Source organism: Tauraco erythrolophus, chromosome 22 (assembly GCF_009769465.1).
Source record: "Tauraco erythrolophus isolate bTauEry1 chromosome 22, bTauEry1.pri, whole genome shotgun sequence".
Taxonomy (NCBI): Eukaryota; Metazoa; Chordata; class Aves; order Musophagiformes; family Musophagidae; genus Tauraco; species Tauraco erythrolophus.
In genome coordinates, this window is record NC_141486.1 from 10,971,496 (window position 1) to 10,999,364 (window position 27,869).

The window sequence follows — 27,869 nt, forward strand, 5'->3', positions numbered from 1 at the left end:
CTGCGGATTTCAGAGCACAAGTCTGGTGCCCTACCAGTGAAAGGGGTCGTTGAATTTTACACAAAGTTCGTCTTGTGAATGGAGTTAAGGTGATATGTTTCACTGCTCTCCAAGGGATTCAGGGATGAATAAGCACAAGTAAAATGGTTGATTTGTGAGTGCCTCCTAAAAACGGGTCACCTAACTTAGCAAGAAATTCCCGATTGCCATCATATGAAGGCATGTTGTGTTGTCTTCTTTATAGTAAATGTTTGATTCTCCAGTATCCTTCTTAGCCAATGGCTAGAACAGTGCCTCGAAGTGTGGAATTTAGGAGGGGAATCTCTGAGTTGTATGTGGTGATCAGCAGAAAAACTTTCTTCTTTAGGGCTACAAATGCTGACTAACAAAAAGTCTCTTTTCTTAACAGGAACTTCATACTCTGAAAATGATAGCAGCTGTTCCTCATCCCCGTGTGAAAATGGTGGGAGCTGCAAGGATTTGGAAGTGGGTTACCAGTGCACCTGCCTCATGAAGCCCGTAGCCTACATGGGTGTGAACTGTGAGCTCCTCTATGACGCATGCATTAAACATGAGTGTCCTGCCCATAGGATTTGCAACGGGACTCGAGGACTCCTGGAATATGAATGCATCTGTATGCCTGGCTTCACAGGTATTGATTGTAACATTAATATTAATGAGTGTGAGAGCAACCCTTGTAAAGATCCTCGTTTTGAATGTGTAGATAGTGTAAATGGATACACCTGTAAATGCCAAACAGGACTGAATGGAGAAGGCTGCCAAACAGAAAGCTCTGTGTGCTCTAGCCACCCCTGCCTAAATAACGGGACATGTGTCGAGGGTCCTGGGGACTATACCTGCATCTGCCAGCCTGGCTTCACCGGGGCCAACTGCGGAGACAACATTGATGAGTGCGCCTCCAGCCCCTGCCAGCACGGAGCCATCTGCCGAGACAGGGTGAATGAGTATAGCTGTTTCTGTGTGCCTGGGTTCCAAGGATACAACTGTGAAATAGACATCAACGAGTGTGCGTCCCGGCCCTGTAGAAACAATGGCACCTGCCTGAATGAGATGGATCACTATTTGTGCCAGTGCATCCCCGGCTACACAGGTACCTTTCATGCTCATGTACTAGCCGGGTGGTTGGGGTATGTCTCACTGTTCATGTAGTTCCACGATTTGCCTGCTGCTGCTGTCTCTTGTAGTGCTCGTAGCTGTCCTGAGAAGCTGTTGTTTCACAGCTATGAGACTGAAATCTGTTGCACAACTCATGTTTCTGGAGTGTTTGAAATGGTATGTGAATAACGGCCTAGGGCTTGTTGTTGCGGCTTCCGGGAAATAGTTGAGGCTTTGATTTCCGTGGATGGTGTGGATGTTGAGAGACGTGGATCTAAGAGTAAAAGTGAGTGGACTATCTGAGACTTGGAGTACTAGATACAAAGGAGATGTGATTAGCTCTCAGTATGAAATTAAGGGAGATACAAGAGAATATATTTATTATCAGGAAATGTATTCTTAGCGTTTCCAGGTATAACTTATCTCAGCCTATCTGGCCTGTAGGTCTTTGTCCTGCCCTGCAGGATTTCTCTGAGGGAAGTAGTCTTTTTGGAATAAAGTGGCTTTTAGTTGGAGATTTCTTTTCTGATTCTTTCGTGCCCGGTGAATGTTTTCTGGCATGTGACATAAGTATCTCTTTTTTGAGCATCTGTGCTAATGGTGACTCAGAGAGTAATCTACACCTGCGAGTTATCTGTGAGGGAGGTAGTGGGGAGTTCTCCCTCCAGCCCTGCTTATCGGAGTGGAATGCAGTTGTACTGCACCCATGTCTGCCTGGTACCACCTAGCACATGCACTTTCTCAGCCTTCCTCGTTGTCAGACTGAAGTGTTTATAGAGAGTTAGGTTGAAGGAATGCTGCTGATTGCCAGTGGAATGAGGAGAAGTTACAACATCAGGAATGCAGTCCCTGATGCTGACTCACTCTCTTGATAAAAATGAACAGAGATGAAAGAGAAAAAAAAAAAAGGAGAATTTCTATGTAGGCCTTAAGACTATTACTGATTTTGAGTATCAAGCATAATTTTGTCTTTGCAAATCAGTTTCTTTTTTATCTTCAAGCTGAATTCAGAATTGTGGGATTCCCCTGCCAAGGAAGTGATAAAATGACCCCGAGAGCTGGGGGAGCTTGTTGTGCTCCAAGTTATTCTGATGTGAAATATGAAGCTTTGCCTTATGATCTAGTGCTTCATCCAGAGCTTCCGGCACCATTGGCTAGCAAGGTCAGGTGGTTTCCTGGTGCCTGCAGCTGGAATTTGGGTGAAGGAAGTTTTGCGTGGGTGTTGACGGGTTTGGAGCAGCAGATTAGGGGGCCCGCATTCCGTCAGGATTAGGGCGGCCACGTCCACTATGTGGTGAGCCTTTGCCAAGAAGGGGAGATTAGATGGATTGGCAGGTGCCACTGTAATGGCTAAAGTTTGGAGGTGATGCCAGGCCACGGACAGCTCAAAAGAGGTGGAATGGTAAGATAGTTAGTTGCATGGAAGTCGCGCAAGAGGTCTTATTCTGTCAGGGAAAGTTGAGACTTTGGACCAAAAATGCGTGATCTGCTGTTATTCATGACTAGTAGTATTGGAGCTAATTGCTAATTTTTAATAGCATTTCATAACAAAATTACTTACTAATATCTACTATCACTGTAATTAGCATTTTGCACCGCTTTAATGCTTTTTTCCTAGGTATCTCAGAGCAAGTTACAAATATTATTTAAACAAATGGAACAATGTTTTGGAGAAGCAGGTAGAGATCACTTTTCCCATACCCAAAATGCAACTGCCTCTGATGTAGAACACTGGATCTGATAAATAGCAACGCAACACAAGTGAAGAGTACCATGTCTAACTAAAACTGTAAGAGCTATATCATATATAAAAGTTTAAATAACACTGACTAGCAGTGTGATTCTTCTCTTCCCATCCCTGTCCTCCCTGCCCTCAAAGGATCTCAAACCAAAACAAGCTACCATTAGATTTTTAAGAGCTGTATACGAGATCAAGATTTTTTTTGGCTTACTCAGAAAATGAATGTTACTTGTGAAGTGCTGACTGGTTGGCTACTTCAACAAACCTCAACGAAGGAGACTATAAAGCTTTGCAAATACTGGAAACTAGTTTTAGTTTGGATAGAAGACTAAAATCCAAAAGTCTCGACAAAATTGTTTTGTTTGCAAATAAAAATTAAATGTCCTTAAATTGTAAGAATCACACACCTTTTATGAGCTCCCAGTATGCTTACGGCAAAATTAGAACACTATGCTAGCCAGTTTGAGTTGATAACGTGACTTTTGGGATTCCAGCTCAGAAATCCAGGCAGCATAAATATACTTTTCTGGATTTGTAACACAGCTATTTCTCTGTTTTGTAACAAAGGTGTGAACTGTGATGCTGAAATAGATGAATGTGATTCAGACCCTTGCCAGAATGGGGCCCTGTGCAATGATCATGTTGGGTTCTACACCTGCGTCTGTGCACCAGGTTACCAAGGAATCCAATGTGAGGTGGACATGGATGAATGTGCGAGCCAGCCATGCCTGCACGAGGGGACATGTCATGACCTTGTTAACAGGTGAGAAATCAGTGTTCTTTGGGCAATTAGATACCAGGACTGATCTAAAGGTCTACTTAGTGTAACCTGTCAGAGTAGAAGTCTGTGGGGCAATTGGATTTAGTGTTTTGTACATGACAGTGGTTCCAGTGGCAGTAACAGAGTGATTTATGGCAGTAAGGGAGAAGGCCCCTCCCTCCAGCAAACTCCTAGAATGCCTAAAGGAAGGTAGAAGGAGATTCCTGTTACTGCTTCCAGCAGACATATCAGATACCAAGGGGAGTGATTTGCAGAGCCCAAACAGCAAAGGCAGCTGCTGAGAACATACCTATGTGTTGGAATTTACCTTTACGCAGGTAAGGTGTGAACTCAGAAGCTGCGGAGGGTTGTCTTCTCTGTCGTTAGTGTAGCCTGTTCATGCAGATGGAACTGTCTTTTTCCTCTGCCTCACAAGTGGGCATGAGGACTAACAGCTTAGTTCCGTTTGCTCTTTCCTCATACTGGCTTTTGCAGTCAAATTGACAGCTTATGCATTGTTCTGTTTTGCTGCCCCACAGCTACCGGTGTGACTGCAGTGACACAGGCTTCGAGGGAGACCACTGTGAGCTGGATATCCTGGAGTGTGCCTCTGAACCCTGTCTGAACAGTGCCACCTGCGTGGAGGGAATCAAAAACTACAGCTGCGCCTGCTGGCCAGGTAGGTTAGAAATCTGTTTACTGTGCTGGCATGTAGGCACAGTGCAAGGGAGAGCACATGCTAAATTGCTGTGTTGAAGAAGTCAAGAATTTATGATCACACTGCATGGTCCAGTGTGATTTTTTTTTTTTTTCATTGTCTGTAACAGTGAGGCTGCCACTGCTGCCCTTTACAGGCCATCCCAAGATCCAAGTGACCTGATTGCTGGGAAATGCAATTGGAGGCTCCGGGGTGACCTTATAGCGGTCTTCCAGTACCTCAAGGGGGCCTACAAGAAAGATGGGGAGAGGCTGTTCAGGAGGGCCAGTTGTGATAGGACAAGGGGTAATGGTTTTAAAATAGAGGGAGGTAGATTCAGGTTGGATATTAGGAAGAAATTTTTTACCATGAGAGTTGTAGAACACTGGAACAGGTTGCCCAGAGAGGTGGTGGATGCTCCATCCCTGGAGACGTTCAAGGCCAGGTTGGACAAGGCCCTGAGCAACCTGATCTAGTTGGAGATATCCCTGTTCCTTGCAGGGGGGTTGGACTAGATGACCTTTGAAGGCCCCTTCCAGCCCTAACGATTCTATGATTCTATGATTCTAAATGCACCCTGATTCTCAACAACGAAATTTTCTTTCTCTTTTCTGCCTTTTTCCTTTATGTGTTTTTCTATCATGAGGTAATGCTTTCCTGCAAATTGATTATTTGGCCACTTCCTTTGGCCTAGTGGAGAACCCTGAGACTCCCTACTAGATGAGCTGCAGTGTCTTCTGGGTCTTATTCCCACCTTCAAGGCAGGCACAGTATTTGAGAGACTAGTTCCAGTGAAGTTGTGCGTGACATTAACACTGATGTCTCCTGGCAGGTTACACAGGGCAGCACTGTGAAGAGGACGTGGATGAGTGTGCAACAGATCCCTGTCACAACGGAGGTGTATGCTTTGAGCGATCCAACCAAGCCTATTATGGAACACAACCTGACTTCCCCAGTAACTTCAGCTATAGCCAAGCAGCTGGTTTCCTCTGTCGGTGCCAGCCAGGCTTTGCAGGTGAGCTGTGCAGTAAATCCTGTCTGCACCTGATGGACGTTGCATCTTTTGAGTAGATAGGAATGGAGCGATGTTATCCGTGCAACAAAAATCACTTAACGACTGGTACTTAAGAGGAGGTGGCATCAGGAACGTGCTTTGGTTCACATACTGTATGAATCTATTGCAGACAGCTGTCGGAATGTCATTCTCTGTCCAGCAAGCCTGTCGCAAGGCTGAGGGAACAGCCTATGAGCTTTCCAAGTGCTTTGATGAATGCCCTCTGGCTATGCAGATGCCAAGGTGGTTTCTCTTTGTCAGTCTCTCATGCATATGGCAGAATTCATCCCTGCGGGATATCTGTGAAACTTCTCATCAGAGGAAAGGAATTCCCTGGAGTCTTAGATAACTTGTAGGTGTTTCCTTGATGAGACTACTCTCATGACAGCAACTGTATAATCAGAGTGGGTAGGAGAAGAGGGGATTCTTGATGTCTTGCACAAGGAGCTAAAAGCTCTGTGGATGTTCAACTGAAATTTATCACCCTTTCCCTGGTTTATAGATGTGTATAAAAGGCTGGATTTAACAGCTAGGGAAATTCCCTCATAAGAGGGGCTAAACAATATTACTTTATTATTTTCTGAGAAAAAAAAAGAGATGGAAATGATGATGAAATGCAGAGCTGGAAATGGTTCAGAAGCTCTGATCCTGCCACTGCTCCCTTTCATGACACTGGAAAATCATCTGACCTTTCTGTACTTCATTTGCCCTAATTGTTTTGGTGATAGTATCTATTTGCCAGAGTGTCTGGAGAGACATGGTATAGTTCAAGAAATTCTTTTTCATTTTTAGATGACAGAAAAGAAGTGCAAAAAATCAGAAATGCAGTTGTCCTTCACATTTTTTCTTTCCTTCACTGATGTATTTGTGCACTCAAGATGCCTCTTTGTGTTTTCTCTTTGAAGGGGAGACCTGCTTTACTAACATTGATGAGTGTGAGTCCCAGCCGTGTCGGAATGGAGGGCTCTGCGTGGACCTTGTTAATGGCTTCCTTTGTCAGTGCCTGCCAGGTTACTCAGGTAATGTTGGGGTGGCTGAAATCAGGTCCTTCTGGCTGACTGCTGCTGAGCTGCTGCAGTACTGCCTGTCTGCAGGACTCTTCCAGTGCTGGGTAGCCCAGACTGCTGAGCAGGACTGAGGTGAACTGTGGGAAGCGCGGTAGTGGTGCAGCAGGATGTCTGCAGTGCAGGGATCAAATGCCATAGAAAAGCTGTGTGATTTTGGTCAAGTGAGTTGACAGGCTATCAACTAGATTCTGAGGCTTAAGATCAATTGTGTAGAAAAGCCTAAGTTCAGAACATCTAGGGAGTCTGTATCCTGGAGTGAAAGTTCACTGGGAGAACTGTGGGTTATTTTAGACATGTAATGAAGATGAACAAAACCAGCCTGCAAATACAAAAAGGAGTGCTTAACGTTCTAGTTGTCACAAGCTACTGACTGTAGCGGATTGGATCACCAGCATATAAAACATCTGTAAAACATATCCATTCCTTAACACCCCTGGATGATAAGAGCCAGCAATTTTTTGCTGAAGGCAGTAATCTGCTAAGTTAGGAGGTCAGAAAGTCTTTTTGATGTGAGCAAATGAAGCCTGCTCTGTTTACAAGGGAATAGAGAGTATGGATTCTTACACGAATCTCCTACCTGACCCTAGTGGGTCTCAGTTTTCTAGCTAAGAAGCTTGGGGATAGTGAATATTGCACATCAGCTCTGTTGGGAAGGTACACTGCTAACTGATATTAAACCCCATCTTCATTTAAAATATTCTTTCTCAGTGTCCTGCATCTTTAAATTCCATGTGTACTCTCTGTTTTGAGCAATTTAACACCAAAAAGTAGTTTGTAAGAAAGGTGATCCCCAGCAGAATCTTGTATTTGTGTATTTTTGAGGTGGATGTAACCTTCCCGCAGCGTTCATAGGCTGCCATCTCGTGGGAAAAAGGAAAACTTGAAGCCAGAAGAAAACCTTGTCCTTTAACTTCTTGGAACAGCAGGTAGCAGCATTGCAGAGACTGCCTTAGGGCTTTATTGCATGGGAAAGTTTTCTGTTTTCCTTCTGTGGTCACAGTGATTGAGCTATGTTGGTGTAAGTCTGTCCAGCTCTTTCCTGCGCAGAAAGAAGTACCCATTACACAGGTACTTTCACTCCCAGAATCTCAAATCAACTCCTAGTTAACATCCTCTGTAACTGGGCTGAATTCTTGTGGGGTTTTCTGGCCTATCTCGTTTGCTTTGGATTCCTAATTTAGGCTAGGCCAAGAAAAATTCCTTTTGTCTTTGAAAACAGGCTTTTATCTAAGCTCTTTATTGCTACTTACTTGAGTAGTTACAATGCTGTACTCATGAACTCAGATCTTGTCCAAAGAGATGGTTTAAAGTTTATCCTACTTGTCAGAATTCCCACTCACATATGTGCCCCGTTCCCTTTTCCTTCTTCAGTGCCCCCGCACCCTCGGAGAGTTCAGAATTGTGCTTTGCCAGAATTGTGCTTTGCCAGACGGCAGATCCGTTTAATCCTTTCCAATTCTTAGCATGCTCATGGGCAGAAAAGCTGACAGAAACACAGGATGATGGGCAAAGGAGTGCTAGAGTTCATTCTGTTGCATCGAATTTGGGTTCATTAGTACTTGAAGGGGATTAAAGCAGGTTGCTCTTCTGGATATTGCTTTTGGTAAAGGACTTTTGTCTCAGCTGAGCTAGTTCTGACACATTAGCACAGAGAGAGGCTGGGAGCAGTCTGAGAGATCAGTGAGTGCGTGTGGAGGAGTGAAGCTGACAGGGAAATAATAGCAATTAATCTCCCCTCCTTTGTCAATTAATCCCAGTACAGTCATGCTGGGTAAACAGCTTATTACTTCATATTAGGATCACAGAACAACTTTGTGAAGCTTCCCATAACGTTTCTGTTCAAAACACATTTCTGTGGCAGCTTAGATCTGCCATGAACTTGGGTTTAAGCTGCCTCCGCTGATTAAAGTGAACTTGCTACTCTGAAGAGTGCTTTCTGGGGACGGCAGGGGGTGCCTTCTGTATTTTTTTTTTCTTCAGTCTGAGGAATTTGGGGAGTGTTGGGATGACAATGTGAGTCAGGATAAATTCTTTCTTTGCAAATTAACTGCCTTAGTGTTGTCCCAGGCTACAGCAGTGCAGGGAGATGAGCCAGCTCTCTCTGAAATGTAGTTGTGGCAAAAGCAGTGCCTCATTCCTGAGAGAGCCACATCACAGGTCCTGAAGAGTCTGTTCAGTGTGTCAGTTGGTGCTTTAGCAGAGAATGTGCCCTGAGAGGATGTAAGAAGCATGAATCAAAAGATTGCATGGGTACTAAATGAAGTGAGAAGGAGAGTGAATCCTGTATGGTGTTGGGATTATGTCAACTGTGGTCAAGAGAAAAAGCATATTAGGAAAAGTCTGTCTTTTAGGAAAAAAAAAATTTCTTTATTCATAGGAGTGGTTTCAGTCCATCATGTATGTACTGGACAGTAGTTTAGGCCAAGACATGAAAAAGACAGGTACCTCCATTTGGAACAGCAACCGATTGTTTTAACCTGCAAGAGTGTCATCACTTAGTGTGGAATTTAGCTCATTTATTCTTTAAAAACTTTTAAATGGCCTGAGTGTTCCTACTGATATTTCCACTCCTGCTAAAGTCGTCCTTAGAAAGGCAGTATCCTGAAACACAGTGCCATGGCATTGGCCAGCCTGAATGAAGGGGGAAAGCACCATGGTTTCAGCAGCAGACGTACCTGGTGATTGTGGTAAAATTCTGAGCTGTTTCACACGTGGCTGAGGAATATCATGAGAAATCAGAAGGTGATGTGGTGGTAAATTTAGGAAGGAATTGTGACTGTGAATGAGTCTCAGTGTAACTGGAGTGCTTATTGACCATCTTACTTTGTTCAGCCATAATGTCTTTGTCAGTTGTCCTTGAAGAAGTAGGGTACCTTCTGTGCTACTCTGTAGGTGCTAGCCCATATCAAATAGGTGTGAATTCCTGGGTCGTGGGTCATGAAATAAATGGCAGATCCTTCTTCCTTCTAACCACCTTTGGACAGATTTAATTTTTTTTGTGCAGGTATTTCCTGATGTCAGATTTGTTTTGGAGATGTAGCCTCCACAGAAAGGGCAGCTAAAAGGTTAAGATAGTAAAGGGATTAAAGGACTGTTACTCCTTCAACAGAATCCCTTTTGGTAAATATAGCTGAAGGGAGCTAGGAAACAATTCTTGAGACACCCCCTGCTTTCCTTCTGCTCCACTTTGCATTCCCATTCTGGATGATTAGACCTTTTAACTTTCCTGTCATCTGATCGGAATGCTGCAAGAGCGTAGGCTTCAGTCTAGATCCTGCTTGTGTCTAGGCTCAGCTGAGTTTTGATGAAAAGTGTCCTCTGAGATTCTGATGCTTGTGACTGTACAATCTGTTTGGAACTAGCCCTTTGCATAGATTTTCTGACTACGAACAGCCTGAGATATGCCAGCTCGCCATGGTTAAAGAACTTTGAGAGGATTATTAGTGGTGGAGCAACTCTGATGAATTAAATTTGGCTTCCTTACTAACCGAAATGGATGAAGCCCAGCTTAACGTCATCTTCAGAATCAGGCCAGGCAAGTGCTTGGGCAGAGCAGCATCCCAGAGATACAGAATTCTGTGCCTAGGTATGGCGGGATGGCTGTCTTCTGGTGGTGTCTGCCAGGAGAGATGACTTCAAGGTGACGGATACTGGACTGGATTCAGTGTGTTGATTTGCACATAAAATGCTTGCCAGCAATGTTTATTACTTTCGGTGCTAATGGATTTGCTAGCCAGGAAGCCACTGCTTGCAGTATGTGAACTGCTGTGTACACTTCAGGCAGACCAAAGTTTCCTTTCCTTTCCTTAAGGGAAGGCTAGCTCTTGAGACTCGATGGGTGTCTCTGAAGCCTGGAAATAAATGCCTAAATTTCTGGGATTCATTTACCAACACAGTGAGGAAGTTGTTAATCTCTGCCTAAAGGACGTGTGTGAAATGTGGAAATTTCTATCTGAAGTTCGCTCTCCATTTTGTGACTTTTTCTGCTGAGAACCCTCTGACATATTTATGTTCTTGACCTCCTCCAAGAAGTTTTATAAATGATTAGGAACAAAATAATTCTCTGAATTTAAACCCCATGACTGAATCTTGTAACTTGCATGATTGTCAGTGTGCAAGAATGGGGAATTAAAACCTCTAGAAAATGAATCATTTGGTCCTTTTAATTTTGTTAAAATCCTTCAGTTTCAAAGAACCTCAGCAGTTACTCCTCAGTTGTGTGTAGTTTGAAACAGATGTTCAGTGATGCACCATTTTGGCTTATAAGAGGTCTTATTTACGTATTGTATCTTGCATGTATACGTACTATTTAGAATTGTTATGATTCTGTATTTCTCCATCCTCCTTCTGTTTCTCTAAGAGAATCCTAGTCTGTAAATATCCTTAAACTGATCCTGGGAAAAGCAGCAATCGCAGTTTCTAACCAGCAATATTTCATGTGATGAATTTGAAAAGATATGGTGACGAGTAGGGGATCAGAATCTGTGCTGACTTACGCTACATGGATATTTCCTGTCAGCAGTACACAGATACACACATGCAGTCCACGTAAATATATATGTGTGTGTGTGTATAATGAAAAATGTGGATTTTTTAAATGGATTTAATGTTCTCCAGTCTTCACAGTTGTACTTTATTGTTGCAGTAGGCAGTTGAATGGGCACAAGCTCTCCACTTATTTTTCTCCTAACAATAGCAGAAGGGTCATGCTAGCCAATACAGATAGTATCTAAAATCTGTGCTAGGATGGGTCTATGTGTGCATAGGACCCAGATGTGACTATCTGAGAAGTTTTGACTCCAAACAAACAACTCGCCATATCCTTCCCACTTAAAATATCTGTAAAATTGACTGGCATGTTTGGATTGAGTGAAGTGAAGAAAGTAAAAGAGCTACAAGAGTTGTTGGAATGCTTTCTTTTAATATCTTGAAGTGATACTGCTAGTGCAGATTCCAGACTCTGACACGTGGGAGTTTTTGTTTGCTTGGACCTGACATTGATACTAACAGAGACTCCCAAGTTTCAGGAAATGCTCCCAGATAACTTTTCTTCACAGAAATAAGAACCTTCCCTGGGTTCCTTTCAACATGAAAGTACAATTCTGCCTCCAGGAGCTTTACAATATGAAAGTAAGTGCCTTTAAAAAACCAACCAAACAAACCACAGAGGAAAAAAATGAGATAGCAACAGCTGATTTAATAAGGTTGCTAATGAGGAAGGAGAGAGTTTTGATTCTGCAGTCCCATGTTGGAACCAGTACAGTCAGCATAATGCAGGGAATTTCCTTTCATTCAGTTCGACTTCAGAGAAACAGATTATGGTAGTTAAAACTTGAGAATTTTCTCCGTGAATATTCCAGAGTGGAAATGCTGGTGCTCACAAACGCACAGAATAGGGCCCACGGAGGAAGGAGACTGCATGAAGTGCTGATGCCCGATCAGGTCAGTACGGAATGTACGGCAGGGCCCGGGGTGCGCTCTGCGTTTGGAACTCTCCTCGTTGGAATGGTTTGGATGTTACATGTTACACAGTGGTGGAAATGCAAGTTTTTGGCTTAGCCTATGGGAAGAAAAATCCATATTTTGGCCTTATTAATGGAATCTGGCAGATTCACCTGGGAGGCAGCAAGGGCAAGAGATTGTGCCTCTGCTTGGTACTGCTGTGGCTGAGGCTGCGGGTGCTGCAGGGTATTACTGCCGTGGCCGAGCAGGAATACGCTGTGCTGCGCATTCTTCATGTCAGCGCTGACAGGGGCCAGCTGGGCAGGTTCAGAGCGGGCTGGATTAGCTCCCAGTGCGGCGCAGGTCTCTTCTATACTGGCTGGTTCCATCCCCAGTCGCTTTTTGTCTGACTGGCATCAGGGAGTGCTTACGCACGTTCTGCCGTTTCAATCCGGTCATTCCTCCCCCCTGTTCACCCCTATTTTTTTTCCCTTTACTGTCACAAATGTCCACAAGGAGTCGGCCATGAAATCTGTCCTGACTGGCGTGATCCTGAAGGGAATTTTTCTGCTAGCAGGTAATGAGATCTACACAGTAATTGCGGTGCGTCCTGAATGTTTGCGTGCCTGCCCGGGGCAGGGAGCTGCTTGTGCGATTAGTGGTAGCTGGAGGCATGAGAAGGAACAAGAATTGACTAGAAAGGAAGAATGTTTTTATTTTGAAGAGACTTAAAGTATTGGTTTGGAAACTTTAGGGCAAGGAATTTCCTTGTTGCGGCAAGACGAACGCGGAGCCTTCGGCGTACTCCGCGTGCATCTTTGCTGCTGTTCTGCCGCGCTCCGTGCAGTGTCCAGCCCGGGGTGTTCCAAGGCACCGCTCCTGGTTTTGTACTCAGGTGTCCTGTGTAAACACAGATGTCTCCCTGTTAGTTCTGTGAAACATTAGTTTTGCTTTTTATGGATGTTTTTGCATTTTCTCTTTTTCCTTTAATGATTTAAAACTGCTCGATTGAGAAGAAGTTTTTGTTTTAACTCAGAGGACAAACCCCTTGCTGGCCTATGCTCCAAGTCCTCCCCCACCAGCTCCTTGAGCAGTAGTGCACGGTGGGAGAGAGGTCAAAGCAGTGTGTTGCCATGGAAATGGCAGTAATTGTGCAAATACAATTGTGTCGGGGTCCGTTTGTTGCGGCTCATTCTCTCTCTTCCCCCCTCTTTCCCTCCCCTCCTTTTCTCTTTTGGTAATAATAATACAAACCCTAATTAGGATGCACCAGAGAAAGGTCGCTGGGAATTCAGCTGTCTTACGGGAGAGGGTGAGCCGGTGCGGGCTGGGAAGCCCCACTGAACTCGTGTATTTCAAGAGTGGGCCCGTCAATAAACCTCATCCTTAGAGGTTTTTTTGGTATACGACAGCGAAATCAGAATCTCTCTCTTTACGTGCACTTATTAACATACCATGTATCTGTTGAAGTGTGGGATTCTTACGCTGTGTACAGCCAATCTTTGCTCCTTACTAGCAGGCAGTAAATCACAGCCTTGGCTCAGAGAACAGCGAGCTGTATCGATTTTAATAACTTGTGTCTATGGAACAAGACCGTTCTCACCACGTCGGCAACACTTCACAATGTAGGGAATAGATTTGTGTTTGAAGGGCTGTAACTCTTAAACCTCGGCGACTTCTGACCCAGCCCCGATGGGCTGTTAGCTTAAACACTGCTAAATTCACTGGAATGTTTGAAAATACTTGTCTCCAGATAGCAGCCTTTTAAATAACACTTGTCTGATTTTTCAGATAACAAGTTCCACTGATTCGCCTTTGTTAGCCTTTAACTAGATAAGAAACTCATTAAACATTTTGAAGTCTCCTAATGATGTAATGAATCAGATTGGCAACGTTGTGTACTATTGCTGGTTCGAATAGTAGTAAACATTTGAGCTAAGAAATTTAGAGAGAACAGAGGAGACTGCTAAGAGTAACTTGGTTTTGTCAAATGGAGTTGTCCCCCCCCTTTTATTTTTTTTAATATATCTGAAAGGGATACCTAAGCTTCTCTTGGAGAAACAAATTAGTTTTGAACAACTTCTTAATTTCCACTTTCCAGTGGGTTTGTAAAGACACAACTGTCCATGTCTTGGAGAAGATTGGAATAATGGATATCCAGGAAATGATCTGTACTTCTGGATACTGTAATGGCTTACAGCAGAAATCTAATTTTTTTCTGAAGTAGGGAACAGTTCCTTTATTTTGCTGGCATCCCCTTCTTCGCTTACACTCTGTCGTCTGCAGCCAAAACCCAAAATTACAGATCCCTCTAGGAAGCAATACGCAACAGAAATCTTCTTCTGCCTTCTTTTGGTGTAACTAAGAATTTGACAAACCGGAGATGTTCAGACAACATTGACAAAAATAATTGGTGATAATAAGGAGGAGAGAGGGCAAGGCAGCAGGCTGATGAAGGGTATGGTGGCTGTAAGGATGTAGGGAGTGGGCGATGTAGCACTGGGTGACTGCTCAGCAAGGGATGACATTGGCTTCCAGGAAAAAATTGTTCATAGTCAGATTTTTAGAACTGTTGCACAGTCTCGTCTGTTATCGATTTGTTTTAAAGACTGCTCCACATTTCACTCTGGCACTGCACTGGCTTCTAGGAGGGCAGGAATACATTAGGTGTTTGAGAGGCTCTTTCCTTCACCTGCTTTAGTCCTGTGACGGCTGGCTGTTCGCTGGCAGAAACAATGACAGCGATAAAGCTGCTGCTTGTGTTTCTGGTTCCTCTTCTGCTGCTGCTGAGCGTTTCCTTTGCCTGTTTGTAAGCTGTGAGGTGAGACAGCAGTGTGCAAAGACCTGAAGTGTCAGCTTCAGCTTATTCTTTTCACCTATTTCAAACAAATAATGGAAGAAATCAAACCAGCTGCATCCCATGGGAAAGCTTGGTGTTTAATTAGCCACCAGCCTGGGGTTGTGCACTCACCGTAGGGACTAATTTGCCACCTGGTGTGAAGCATTCACCCCACAGGTGTCGGCTGGGAGGCTGGGAAACAGCCCAGGCAGGTGCTCCTGCTGCTGCTCCATGGAGAGGGCATCGACTGGAGGGGACGCAGGCAGGGTCAGGGTAGGAAAATGGAGCTCTCCACCCTGCCTCCCAGCCTTCTCAGGAATGCAGAAATTCACGGCATCTCTTCCTTTGTTATCCAGACCAATCCTATTGCCTGCTCATTGCCCTGGGAAAGATCAACAGCTCTGATCTGAAATGTGCAGCATCTTGAGGATTTGGGACTATACCAAACCTAACTGCAGCCTCTCCCCTTAAATCTGACTGCAAACTTGCCTCTTAAAGTTTTGAGAGCCCTCCAGTCCACTGATAACTGAGTCCACTCCACATAGTTCTACTGCTCTTCTGATTTTCCTTAATTCTATTTGAAGTCTTCCCATCTTCTCCCAGACTGGGATTCACCAAAACCAGAGATGTCCATTATAATCTATTTATTCCAACACATTTCCTTCAAGTGTGACCATACCTTTGTGCTGAAATCTTAATTCTATTCTTGCTGCTTCCTTTACAGGTAAGGTCACACCCCCCTGGTTGTGTGTGCTGAGCAAGCCCAGCAGTATTAGCTGGAGAGAGAAAAAAGGTTGTGCTGAGGTAGTATTAGCAACTCAGAACCTGTCCATCAGCTGAACTCTTCTTCAAGGCAAACATTATTGGCCAAATTCAGTGCTTTTCCACAGGCATTACAGAGCAGTTCTCTTCTAGTTTACATCAGTAGAGAGCTATGCCATAGAATCATGGAATGGTTTGGGTTGGAAGGGACCTGGAAGGGATCATCCAGTTCCAACCCCCCTGCCATGGGTAAGGACATCCTCCACTACACCAGGTTGCTCAAAACCTCATCCAACCTGGCCTGGAACACTTCCAGGGATGGGGCAGCCACAGCTTCTCTGGGCAACCAGAGAAGTCCGAGAGGAATCTGAGGTGATGTTGTCTACAGAACAGCTCTAGCGTAGCTGGAAAGTGCAGAATTACCAGATCCTTCCATTTCTCTTTCAGTGCTTCTCAGAGCTCCATACGTGTTATGTCCCTACACTGACACAAACCGGCATTTTGGAGCTGGAAGCTGGTGTTGAGTCTTCGCCTATCTGCAGAGATAGCACTGGTAACAGCAACTGAACACTGGGTCTGAAAGGAGTAAAGCAGCTTGGTTAGAGAGCAGGATACTACATAGACCTTTGTGCGAGACTGCGTGAGAGGCATTGCTGGGGCGTGAGGGGGGACAAACCATCAGCGCATATGTTCGAGAAGCCTGTGTCTTTGCTAAGTTGTGTTTTGTTGTGTTTTTTTTTTTATTTATTTTATCACACATCAAGTCCAGCACCAGTGTTCCTAGTGCTTCACCTCCCCTCATCTCTTTCCCTCAGGCAACTCTTTAATCTCTCTGACATGCACATTCTGTCTAGTGGCTTTTCTTTACAAATGTCTTTTGTGTTTTGATTCCCATCCTTTGTGTGTGAATTCCTTCTTTTTCTTTCTGCTGTCCTCGTTGTGCTCGCTGGCTAGATTTGGCGTGTAATGCTATTAGATTGGGATAATCCATGCTTGGTTTATCTGTGTGACTGTCTCTGAAGATTAGTGAAAACCAGTGTTATGGGCTAGATAAAGTGAACTGGTTCAGAAGGGCTCTTCTGTCAGTCTGGAGGCCTCAGGAAAATGCCAGCAGGTTTTCATTAACCAGATTGGAGTGTAATGGTTTGTAATTTACTTGAGCCTGTTGGGATACTTGTGCCTCAAGGAGACAGCGGAACTGCAATCGCACTTGTTACCCAGTTCGCTTCTGCAGGACTGGGCAGAGTGGAAATCAGCTTAGTGCAAGCATGGTGAAGTGCCTGTGGAGCATGTTTTATTTGTGGTTTGGTAATGAGTCGAGTCTCGTGAGTGTTTTACAATGGGAGGGTCATCTGGGAATTTGAATTTTCTTAACCGAGGCTTTCCAATAACTTCCCATTTTAATTCTGTCTGCAACGCTGGTGCCTGAAACATGCTCCAGCCAGAGCTGCAGACTTAATTTGAGTTTCAGCATTCCAAATCTATTATGAAAGAAGCATGAAATCCTTGTCTGTGCTGTTTTGTTCCTTTAATGTCCTCTGCACGTTGATTACTTGTGGTGTTTGAGATTGTCTGGGAGTCTGTTGGATGATGTAGGCTGGCTGGTCAGAGCTCTATGAATGGCACCTTCTTTCAGCATCTGGGAGGACAGCACAGAAGTATGGTTTTCTTGCTCGTGTGTCAGTGGTAGGCCACTCTCTAGCGTGCATGGGGCTTCTTGCTGGCAGCTCTTGGCCTTTTGGTGGTTTCCTGAAGAGAATGGCTTGGAGAGGGGCAGTGCTGGGGAGGGCAGTCCGTGCCTGGAGGCTTGCTCTGGGGAAGGGAGTCACAGTCCCCTGCAGTGAGATCCCATTTCTAAATTTCTTTTTCGCAGGTGTGGAATGTGCTGTTAACATCAATGAGTGTGAGGAGGGTCCCTGCAAGAATGGAGCTGTCTGTGAGGATGGCATTGCTGACTATACCTGCCACTGTGCCCCTAGCCAGGATGGCATTGTCTGGGGAGGGAAGAACTGCTCTGTCAAGCTCACTGGGTGCCAGACGCACGACTGCCAAAATGAGGCCTTGTGCATCCCAACCTACCAAGCTGAGAGCCACGGCCACCTGTGCCAGTGCCAGCCTGGTTTCTATGATGCCACATGCTCAACACCAACAACGTTTTCCTTTGCTTCCAGAGGGTATCTCCTCATTGAGCTGCCCGTGAACAATCAGAGCAGGAGGGACGTAGCAGGAGATCAGCTTGCCAGCGTGTCCCTCCGGTTCCGAACCACCTTGCCCAGCGCCATCCTTTTTTACCGTGGCCACGAAGCTGAGTACTTGTTCCTGGAGCTCTTTGATGGCATTCTGCATGCAGGAGTGAAGAGGGAGGATGTTGGGTACCTGCTGCTCCTGGAGGGGCTGAGAGTTGATGATGGCCAGTGGCATAAAGTTGAAGTTGTTCTGCATAGCGCTGTGCAGCTAAAGCTCTGGCATGACTCTTGTGATGCAGGTGTCTGCCTGCAGAGCTCTCCTGTCCCATGTGGCACTGCTCTGATCCCACATGCCTTCCAGAACACGTATATTGGAGGTGCAGAGGATCCAATGGCCAGCAACACACAGAGCCAGCAAGGCTTCATCGGCTGCCTGGAAGACTTTCAGGTAGATGCTGAAACCGTGCTCCCGGTGGATCTGCCTGTGGGTGAGTCCTCCCCAGTGACGGGGGGCTGTGACCGGACAGAGTGGTGCCTATCCCAGCCCTGCTTTCACGGAGGGCTGTGTGTGGACCTGTGGGCAACCTTCAGGTGTGACTGTCCTAGGCCTTACGGAGGCCCAGCTTGCTCATATGGTAAGTGCCACGGGATTTACATCTGCCAGCTCCTCTGTCAGTGCTTCAGAGATACTAGGTGAGCACTGATGCTAGCTCTGGAAGCAGTGTTTTCTTCTTGGCCAGTGAGAAAACTAAAGCAAAACCCTCTGTAAATAAAATTCTCGTTAATCTCTTTTTTTTGTCACTTGGTCCTGCAGGAATGAGTGTCAGTTTTGTGGTGCAGATGTTATTCCTTGTTGAGCCAGAGGCTCTGACTTATCTTTGTGTCAGATCTATGTGAATGCGGGAGGGCAGGGAAGTTGTTTTACTTGGAAAAGTTGATCTGGAGTTTCTGTGTTGAACATGAATAGGAATGTATTGCTTTATAGATAAACCACAAAGTGTTAAAGGAAGCTCTTTGACAATTCTGAGTTAAAATCATTTTTCGTTCCCACAAGGCTTACATTAATATTGTTCCAGCTTTTTGTTTCACTCCTGAGCCCTAAACATGGCAAGTACAAAGTTGTACTGCTGTTACCAAATTCACCAATTTTAAAAGCAACTTTGTAGCTTAAAAGTCCTTGAGTAAATCTGCCAGATGACAAGGACCCTGCTAGACTCCTCTGCTTCTTGGGTGCTTGCATTCATGCCCTCCAGAGAAAGCGAGGACACATTCACTTCTTAATTTCACAGACCTGTGCGGGGAGAGAGCGTAATTACCCTGCTGAGCACGTTGGGAAGAAAGGTCTTGCCCCATTCATAAGGAGTCGCAGCTGAGAATATCCCTGTGCCAGCTGCATTCCCCTTGTCATTGTGCTGATGCACGTTTCTTCTCTCTTCCAGAGCGCCCAGCAGCAACATTTGGCCTAGAGAATTCCACCAGCTTTGCATCTTTCAACCTTTCTGATAGCCTGGGTGCAAACTTCAACATCTCCTTTTTCATCCGTAGTCTGAAACCTAACGGTTTGCTGTTGCAAATCAGCAACGAAACTGAGCCCTGCCTCACTATATACCTGAAGAACGGCAAGTTGAAAATAGAGATGGTATCTACAGGTACTGTGACATTTCCAGAAAATTTGGTTGATGGAAGAAGACATTTGGTAGCTTTGTCTTTCCAAGGAGGAGTTGTTGGTGCTCACCAGTCGGACGCATACCTGGAGCTAGGACAGCTCGTAGCAAGACCTCTTTTAGCTGGTTATGAAGTGCATATTGGTGGACATCCGAACCCAGACAGCGCCGACATGTGGGGAGGCTATTTTAAAGGCTGTTTGCAAGATGTCCAACTGAACAGCCACCAAATACAGTTTTTTCAGGTTGAGAACTACAGTCTGCCACAGGAGCTCAACAGGACTCAAAATGGTAATCTTGTGAATGGCTGCATCTCTGATAACACCTGCAAGGTACGGTGTCTCTTGTTTGTCTTTACATCTCTGCAGTTGTTTATTATGGTTTTGTGATTACAGAACTGCTTGGCTGTTGCTGATATTGGGAAGATGATAAGGTTTTGGAATATTGAAGGGGACACGTGGTCCCACATGCTTCTACTTCACTCACTATACTCACCATACAATTTGAGCACCAAGTTTTCTCTAGCTCCCCTGTAGTTTTTGTAGTTTTTAGAACTTGGGCAGTCTGGCTCTTGTGCTGCCCACCTCCGTTTTGCCAAGCCCACAAATGCTTTCTGGGCTCCATCCTCTAACCAGTAACATTTCCAGCTCCTCCATTCATCCTGTTTCAGTCCCACAACCACCTCTTCCCCCAGGAATTTGTCACTTCAGCAGCAACAGTTCAAGGAACTGTCTCCGCAGTGCCCTTAGATTAGAAGCTGCCTCTCCTTTATGCCACACGTGAAGACAGGGAGGCCGTGCTCCCTAATTTTGCCCTTCTTGCTGATGGTGCTATAAAGTATTGTCACGCCTCTGGTGTTAGGTGTGTCCTTCTAGTGCCAGAACTTGGTGAGGTTTTCAGGAGCATTGCAGCTTGTTTCATCTGTTTCTCACCTTTGCTTTTGTGCTTTTTTCTTTTTCAACTTGCTGGAGCTCTGCCTGGGGAGTTTTTGTTGATCAGCACACAGGGAGAGGCAGGGTCTCAGGAATTTCCTGTGCAGAGACCCTTGTGCTTCCTTCACTGCTGTTGGTCACTGTTTCAATTACCCCTTTCCTGATTCAAGCACTGCTCATATTAATCTTTGTCACTTTTCCTCTACCAAGTTCTTTTAGATCCAAAGATGAATTACGCCGCTTCTGAATGCCACTGTTTTGTTTTTCAGTCTGAACCATGTCAGAATGGTGGCAGATGCATTGTCACTTGGAATGATTTCCATTGCAGCTGTCCAGCAAATTTCACTGGGAAATTTTGTGAAGAGAGAGTCTGGTGTGAAGGTGACCCGTGTCCTGAAGCTACCACCTGTGTAGATGTTGTAGCAGGATATGTGTGTAAGTACTGTTCTCCTGCTTATGTGTTGGTAAAACCCTTCATGTTCACTGTCTGTAAGCAATATTCCTAGTTTGTACTTTTGCAGTAAACATCAACACATGCTGCAAAAAGGAAACTGCGAATGACTCGCAGGCACACGCTCTTGCAGGCAGCATATGCACTTCATGGCTTTACCACCAGGTTCTGACAGAGCAAAGAGGGTACTCAAATATGGTTTCTTCCGTTACTTTGACTTGATCAGGGAGGAACCTGTTGACTGTTGTGGAGTGGTTGCCTGCCTTATTATCATTGCAGCACAAGGACACCATCCTGCTTTCTGTCATGTTCAGCCATTTCTGGAGTCTCGGGTTATTTCACCAAGTAGGACACAATGAAGTATTGCAAACGTGTCTCGGCTTTCTCCTAAGACAGAACCATGGAGAATGAAGAAAACTAGTTACCTAATGATGCCCTGATGTGGAAGGAGTGTTGTCAAGAGACTAGAAAGTGTCTTGGAACTCAGGGTGTTGGGGTGTTCCCAGCTCTGCCACGGGCCACCTCAGCACCTTTGGATGTGTTACTTTCCTGACTTACGTTCCAGTTTTTCTAGCAGTAAAAAGGCAATAGTTGTATTTTCGTGCGGTGCTGTGAGACTGATGAGTAAAAATTGCTGCACAAGAGCTGGATATTACTTTTAGAGGTAAAATTGTAAACAGGAAGAGCTTTAAGGGTGCCAGCAGCCAGGCCTGTAATCCTACTCACACTAAGCTTACACGATTCTTAAGGGTGAGAACTGCTCAGGGTTTGCCATCGGTCTGTCTCAAACGTGACACCACCTGTCTTACAAATCCCTTGTGCTCTACCCCTTTATTTATAGGTCTGGCTAACGCAACGTTCAATCGTTCTGCTGCCGTTGAATTCACCACCAACACATCAGTGACGAGAACTCTGAGCAGCCTCCACGTGGATTTCAGAACCAGGGACGAAGATGCTGTTTTGCTTCAGGCTGTGGAAGAAGTGGATTCCCTCCAGATAGCCATTAAGAACTCCTCCCTGCTGGTTGACATCAGGAGTGGGAATAGCATCGAAGGTGTCAGCTTCCTGAGTCAGAAGTCCGTCGCGGACGGTGCCTGGCACACCGTCTCCGTGTCTATGGAAGAGCCATCTGCGCTTTCTTCCAGATGGCTGCTTCGCTTGGACGGGTCTGATAACATGACTCTGCAGGGAAACGCTGGGAACTTGGACTTCCTAAAGAACGGTGCGCTGATTGTGCTCGCCGAAAATTTCACCGGCTGCCTCGGACAAGTGAGGATAGGGGGGATCTACCTGCCGTTCACTGCCCACCTCTCATACCCCCAGCCAGAGCAGTTCCAGAAGTCCAGCAGAGGGGACATCCAACTGGGCTGCACTGGGGCCGACGTCTGCGCCTCTAGCCCTTGCCTCAACGCCGGCACCTGCAAGGATTTGTTCAACTCCTTCAGCTGTGCCTGCCGTGCTGGCTGGGAGGGGCCGCTGTGCCAGTCCAACGTCGATGACTGCCAGTCGGGCCCGTGTGTTCACGGGGACTGCGTCGATGCAGTAGCAGACTTCCAGTGTGAATGCTTCCGGGGGTTCATCGGGAAGAGGTGTGACATCAATGTGGATGACTGCGTGCGGCACCAGTGCCTAAATGGAGCTACCTGCGTTGATGGGGTTTATGGCTACTCCTGCAAGTGCCCTCCTCAGTATTCGGGGCCCCGCTGCGAGTAAGTGCCTCGGTTGGTTTGATGCAGGGGTCAGAGGAGCCCCAGATGAATTGCACTTTCACTTTGGGACACTTTGGGAAAACTTTTCATTGCAAGCACCTGGTGGGTAAAGCAGCTAAATTCTGCTGCGAGTTGGAAGGTGCTGTCGGGGTCCAAATCCTCACTGAAAGGTGCTCAGCCTCATAGAGGACAAGGATCCTTCCTTTTTGTGTGGGTTATCCCCATGCTGTTTCAGGGTGCAAGTACTGTAGCCTGTTGTCACTTTTGTCTTGCATTCCCCAAGAAATGCATCTTCTCCAGGATTTGGCTCCCCTCTGACACATTCCTGTATTGATTTAAAACAAACCAAAGCAGGACAAACAAAAAAGCTGGGCTGCTTGTGAAATGGCAGGAGCCTCCCAGCCCCCGCGGGATGGAGCAGGCCGTGTGCTAAAGTTTCAGGTGTGCTGGTTGTGCTGGAGTGATAGAAATGGTCCCAGTGCAGATGGGTTCCTGGGCAGAGTGCAGCAGAGGGACAATCTAACCCCTGCTGAGAATGCTGGTTTTGATAAAGCTCTGGTGCTGGGTTTATGGAGATTACTTGTAGCAGGAGTTCCTAACTGGGGCCATTTTTGCTACTAGTGGTACACGGCCAACTTTCAAGAGATACTCAGCCTGCCTGTGAGCAGGACACTGCCGTTGCTAATGAAGGTGCCCATTGCTACTGCCTCTGCAAAAACAACCTTAAACTGACAAATATTTTCCTGTAATATTATAGATAAAAATACACATTTGCACTCCTAGACTGGTGACCAGCATTGCTTCATCCAAGGGCTTGGTTGTATCTTGTGGCATCAGCCTTAAGACTAAGGGCGTTGTTTCTCTGTATTAGTTAAAAAAATGTCTATTTGAGTATCCAGCTCCTTACCAAATGTGTACTGGGAGAAAAAGGTTTCTTTACCTGTCACCTTGCTGCCTGTACTGCTTAGCAGTGCACATTTCATGGTCCCTTCATGGAGCTCGCATAAAATTTGGTGGGAAATTGGTATGGAGTCAGGAGGAGGGCTGTTTTTTTTTTTTATAAGGTCTATATTTATAGCATTGGTATTAGTTTGGAAAAAATCCAGCATATTTTAGTCACAAAGGTGTGTCTCGTATCAGTAAAGGATGTAGGAATCAACTAAGACTTCCATCTACGTGGCTGTTCAGAGTGAACACTGAGATAACTGAAGCTCAGCCACGTCAGTATTTATCTGATCTACCCAGGTCGAATTCCCCATTGTTCATACTTCATCCGTAGGCAGTTATCCAGTGCTTCCATTGTCCTTTTTGTGACCTCCCAGTTTGGTATTCCAGCAGTATCCTGTCTCTGTTTTCATATAGCAAGAATAGGCAGCTATGTGAGAAAAGTCCTAGTACTGATACAGCTCCTGCATGTTCTCTGGGCGTGCTCCAAGCTATACTCTGGTATTAGGGGTGATTTCTGAGCCTATTTCCGTCTCTACTTGTGTCAAACTCCATCCTAGAAATACCAGTGGCTGCGCTTGTGACCGTCACCAGCCCAGTCCCCACTGAGTCCGAGTACACTTCTACCTTCCCCAAAACCTGACTGCTGATGAGGCTGTCTCCTCCTTTTCCCAGATGGCCGTTCCCACCGGAGCAGTGTGGTAAGAACTTCACCTGTCTGAACGGTGGCAAGTGCATCAGTGAGACCTGGGGAGCCAACTGCACCTGCAAGCCCGGTTTCACCGGAAGGAAGTAAGTGCCATTTCTCTGGTGCCTGCGGCGGAGTTAGTGCTCTGATTGTAACATCCCTGGGATAGCTGAGCAGGTTCCAATGCCTCATCCTCTGGTGCATCCTTTTGCCATTCAAACGTCTGCTCCAAAACTGCAAACTGGCTGTTGTTTTTGGAAGAGACCGACCCTGCTGACAATACCAATTTTTGCAGCGTGAACTGCCTCCACGTAGTTCCTGTGCCTCCTGAGAATTCCTTAACTGCCGTCGAGACCCACCCTGGCATCAGTCACACAGAAATGGCCACAGGAGGATTGGCATGAATGGGTAGAAATTTCATGTTGTTGGACCCTGGAGAAAGCACCTGAAAAAGATGCCACAGGAACTTTTCAAATAAACGAGGCTTTCGTAGGCTGCATGGTCTTGCATTGTATGGCATAGGAACACACATGAGGAATTCCATTTAATTCTGATACACTTTTCCCTTGCAGTTGTCAAATCAACATAAACGAGTGCGACCCAAACCCTTGCCAGAACGGAGGCACGTGTCAAGACTCTGAGAACAAATACGAGTGCCTGTGCAGCGCCAGCTACATGGGAGAGCGGTGTGACATTAACGTAAGCAATTCCCTTTGCCCCCGGGAGCTCCTGCCTGTTCTTCCAACCTGTGTTTTGTGCAGAGCAGCAGACGAGGGCTTAGCAGAGTCACTGGGTACTGGGGTGCTACTGGGTACCGGGGTGCCAGTGGGACTGCCCACATGTTGCACAGTCCACTGCCTGTGTCCTGGCTAAAGCACACTGCTGCACACTGGGGAAGTGCCAGCTGGTGCCAAAGAAACCTGAAGTGGGGAATTATTTTTCCTTTGCAGTGCTGTTGCCTCTTAGTCTCCAGCATACAGGCAACTGCAGCAAATACTTTTCGTTATGTGCATGGCTGTCCTATGGATTTCAGGGCTGTCTCTGCAGCTTTCCTTAGATTTCATGGTTCCTTGTACAGTAATCAAACTGCTGCAGTTGGACCTGTAGAAAGGAGATACATCTCCCCTCCAGTTTCCTGGAGAATGGCATTTCAGCTGGCATTTTGTCTTGGGTGAGATAGTTACCAAGCACCTTCCCTCTCCAAGATCTGGGTAGAAGTGGATGTGCTTGGAGAGGGGAAATAGATGAAGTCAAGCTGAAAGTGATTCAAGTACCAGCTAAAAAGTAGCATCCTTTGTCTGCTGAGTCTGCTTCTGACCTGGGGGCCTGGAATCCTTCCTGTGTGGAAGCTGTTAAATCATCCACTTGCTTTTTCTCTGTAAAGCTATTGCATGGGCAGGGAGCTTGTTTGGTAACCTGGGAATGTACTAACCCACACTGCATGGAAAAGGCTCTGCGCCAGGGTGGGGTTTGCTGCTGTTGCTGTTACTGAGGGTTCTGTAATGCATGGGCCATGAGGTCACTCCTGACATTTCCAGTTTGCATGCATGGACTCCTTCAGGCATGTCTCCTCTGTCCCAGGACACTTCTTGTAGGTCCCTTGTGTTCATTTTCATCATTCCCATTACGTTTTGCAGAACCATCTGTCTTTTCCCTCTTGAAAGGCCAGTGCCTGTGGTAGGGGGCAGGGAGGAGGCCAGGGTTTGGCTGTTGGCTGTTAAGGACAGCTGTAGGGATGGTGGCTGCGCTCTCTTTTCCTTCTCCCTCCCACCAACAGTAGCTGCAGCAGGGTGGACTGCGCGAAACCCCGTAGTGTCGGTGCCGTGTGACTAATCTGCATGCTGTGCAAAACTAGAACTAACTCCTAGCACCTCGCTCGGGTTTTGGCAGGCTCAGAGAATCAACTTGAGCTTCAGTCAGAAGGACTTCCAGCTACTCTGGGAATATTCCTTCTGTGCTGTATCGCTTTCTGACTTTAGCACAGACTGTATGGCATCCGAAAGCTGTAAATAATCAAGCTTCAGTTCTTTTGGTTTTATCTGTAAGGTGGCAGATACTATTTTTAGCAATATTTCTTATTTTTTTAATTCTTTGTTGTCCATAATTCCACCAGAATCTAAAGAACACTCATTTGCCTGCACTTCTTTCCTCAGTGCTGGGGCCTTACATCATCTCCATCTCCCATCCACGTACTTAGGTTTTTAACATCCTCCCTTTCTGCTGCACGTTGTCTTCAAGCCTGTTCCGTAGCATTTTTATATAGTGTGAACACTGAAGTATGTGCCTTTGTAATTTAAAAGTTTGGAGTTATGAATTCGATGGATCTAGTACTTGCCATTCACTATTTAAATTACTTAAAATCTTTTGCCCTAGGATTGCATGAAGTTCCTGCAGGTACATCAGTTCTTGGGTTTGTCTCGTCGTCTTTCCTCTGGCTTTGAGATATGTGAACTGTTAAGCCTGAACTTACTACACTCCCTGTCCCAAGATCTCCAAGGAAGTGCTGAATCACAGGCTGCATATAATCTCGTTGTGGTGGATAGTTTAATAGCTAAATTCTCTGCCTTGCCATCAGAGGCATCATTGAACAACTTTTTAGTATCATTTCTCTGCTCAGGGCAATTGTCTGGGGTTACTGAAAATTCACATTACTCTGCCTTAACTTTATAGTTTAATTTTTTTTTTATTTTGCGACATTGGTTAGATCTTTCCTAGTGACCCCTCTGGATTTTAGTCTGATATTGGTAAGGAGGCCCATAAAAGATTTCCACCGTGGATGCTGAATGTCCTGGCATTTAAATCTTACGGGGCCGTCCTGCTGTGAAAAACGGTAGCAGAGAGGAGAGCACGGAGTGTGGGATGTTACCTGGGCAGTGTCACCTCATCTACCAATGCCTGGAGTGTTGCTCCGACTCCTCACGACTCCCGTTCGACTGTAACGAGTATCTTCGTTAGCAAGTGGTGCGCGAGGACAGCTTGCTTTGGAGCGATGTCACAGCTCCAGGATTGGTCCCGTAAATTGTCTGCATTTAGTTTTGCTGGCTCCGTGCCAGTTAGCTCCCAGCTCAGTAAATCCTCTCTTTTCTTCCTTGTGGTCATTCTGCCCACGTGCCCTGCATGAATTATTGTCATGGCATTAAGCGTTCCAGCGGTAAATCTCTGGTTGTGACTCTGCCCCGTTGAGATCAGCTTCGTTAGCAGCCAGTTAAAGAGTGCCACCACTTTTGAATTGGAAAGAAAAGTTCAGAATGTTTTACTGTCTGTTCTTTGTATTAAGAATAGTCCATTTTAAAAAATCAGTTTGAATGTGTTTTGCTGAGACATTAAAGAATGAACATGAGCATTCTCAGTACAGGTGCCCTCAAGCCCTGTACTTGTTCCTTGCTTGTCCTTTTCCATTACAGATCTTCTGATTTTTTTTTTTTTTTTTGCTTTTTTTTTTTTTCCCCTTAATCTGACCATTTTGGATTTTTCAACTTAAATTATTGTAACCACTGGAGTTTCATTGTTTCTCCATTAATTTCTCTTACAGAAAGGGACTCCAGGTGCCCTCTTCCCCTCCCCACTAATTGAAGTAGCTGTCCCTGTAGCCTGTGGCTCTTTGCTGCTGCTCAGTATCGGGCTCATATTCATGATTCTCACTGCAAGGAAGAGGCGCCAGTCAGAGGGAACCTACAGTCCGAGTCAGCAAGAAGTGGCAGGAGCTCGGCTGGAGATGGACAGTGTCCTAAAGGTGCCACCTGAAGAGCGGTTAATATAGGCACTGCCATGGCAAGGAGATGCACCCACAAGGTCTGCTTTGACCTTGGTCTTTTT

General features: G+C 45.7%; 1 protein-coding gene across 1 annotated transcript; it reads left to right on the top strand.

Annotated features, from left to right (window-relative positions):
- Nucleotides 1–375: 375 nt before the first annotated feature.
- Nucleotides 376–27,813, top strand: CRB2 (crumbs cell polarity complex component 2). Its single transcript, XM_009988079.2, has 12 exons — nt 376–1,111; nt 3,425–3,620; nt 4,157–4,296; nt 5,147–5,329; nt 6,274–6,387; nt 17,352–18,299; nt 19,104–19,660; nt 20,530–20,695; nt 21,553–22,420; nt 24,041–24,157; nt 24,626–24,752; nt 27,586–27,813. Exons 1-12 carry the CDS (start codon nt 376–378, stop codon nt 27,811–27,813), a joined length of 4,380 nt encoding a protein of 1,459 aa, XP_009986381.2.
- Nucleotides 27,814–27,869: the final 56 nt, after the last annotated feature.

Bases quoted from the DNA above. Each gene is read 5' to 3' on its own strand.
- CRB2 (XM_009988079.2), top strand. From the start codon at position 376: ATGCTGACTAACAAAAAGTCTCTTTTCTTAACAGGAACTTCATACTCT. The intron at 1,112-3,424 runs GTACCTTTCATG...TTTGTAACAAAG, and splicing joins GTGCATCCCCGGCTACACAG to GTGTGAACTGTGATGCTGAA. The intron at 24,753-27,585 runs GTAAGCAATTCC...TTTCTCTTACAG, and splicing joins GAGAGCGGTGTGACATTAAC to AAAGGGACTCCAGGTGCCCT.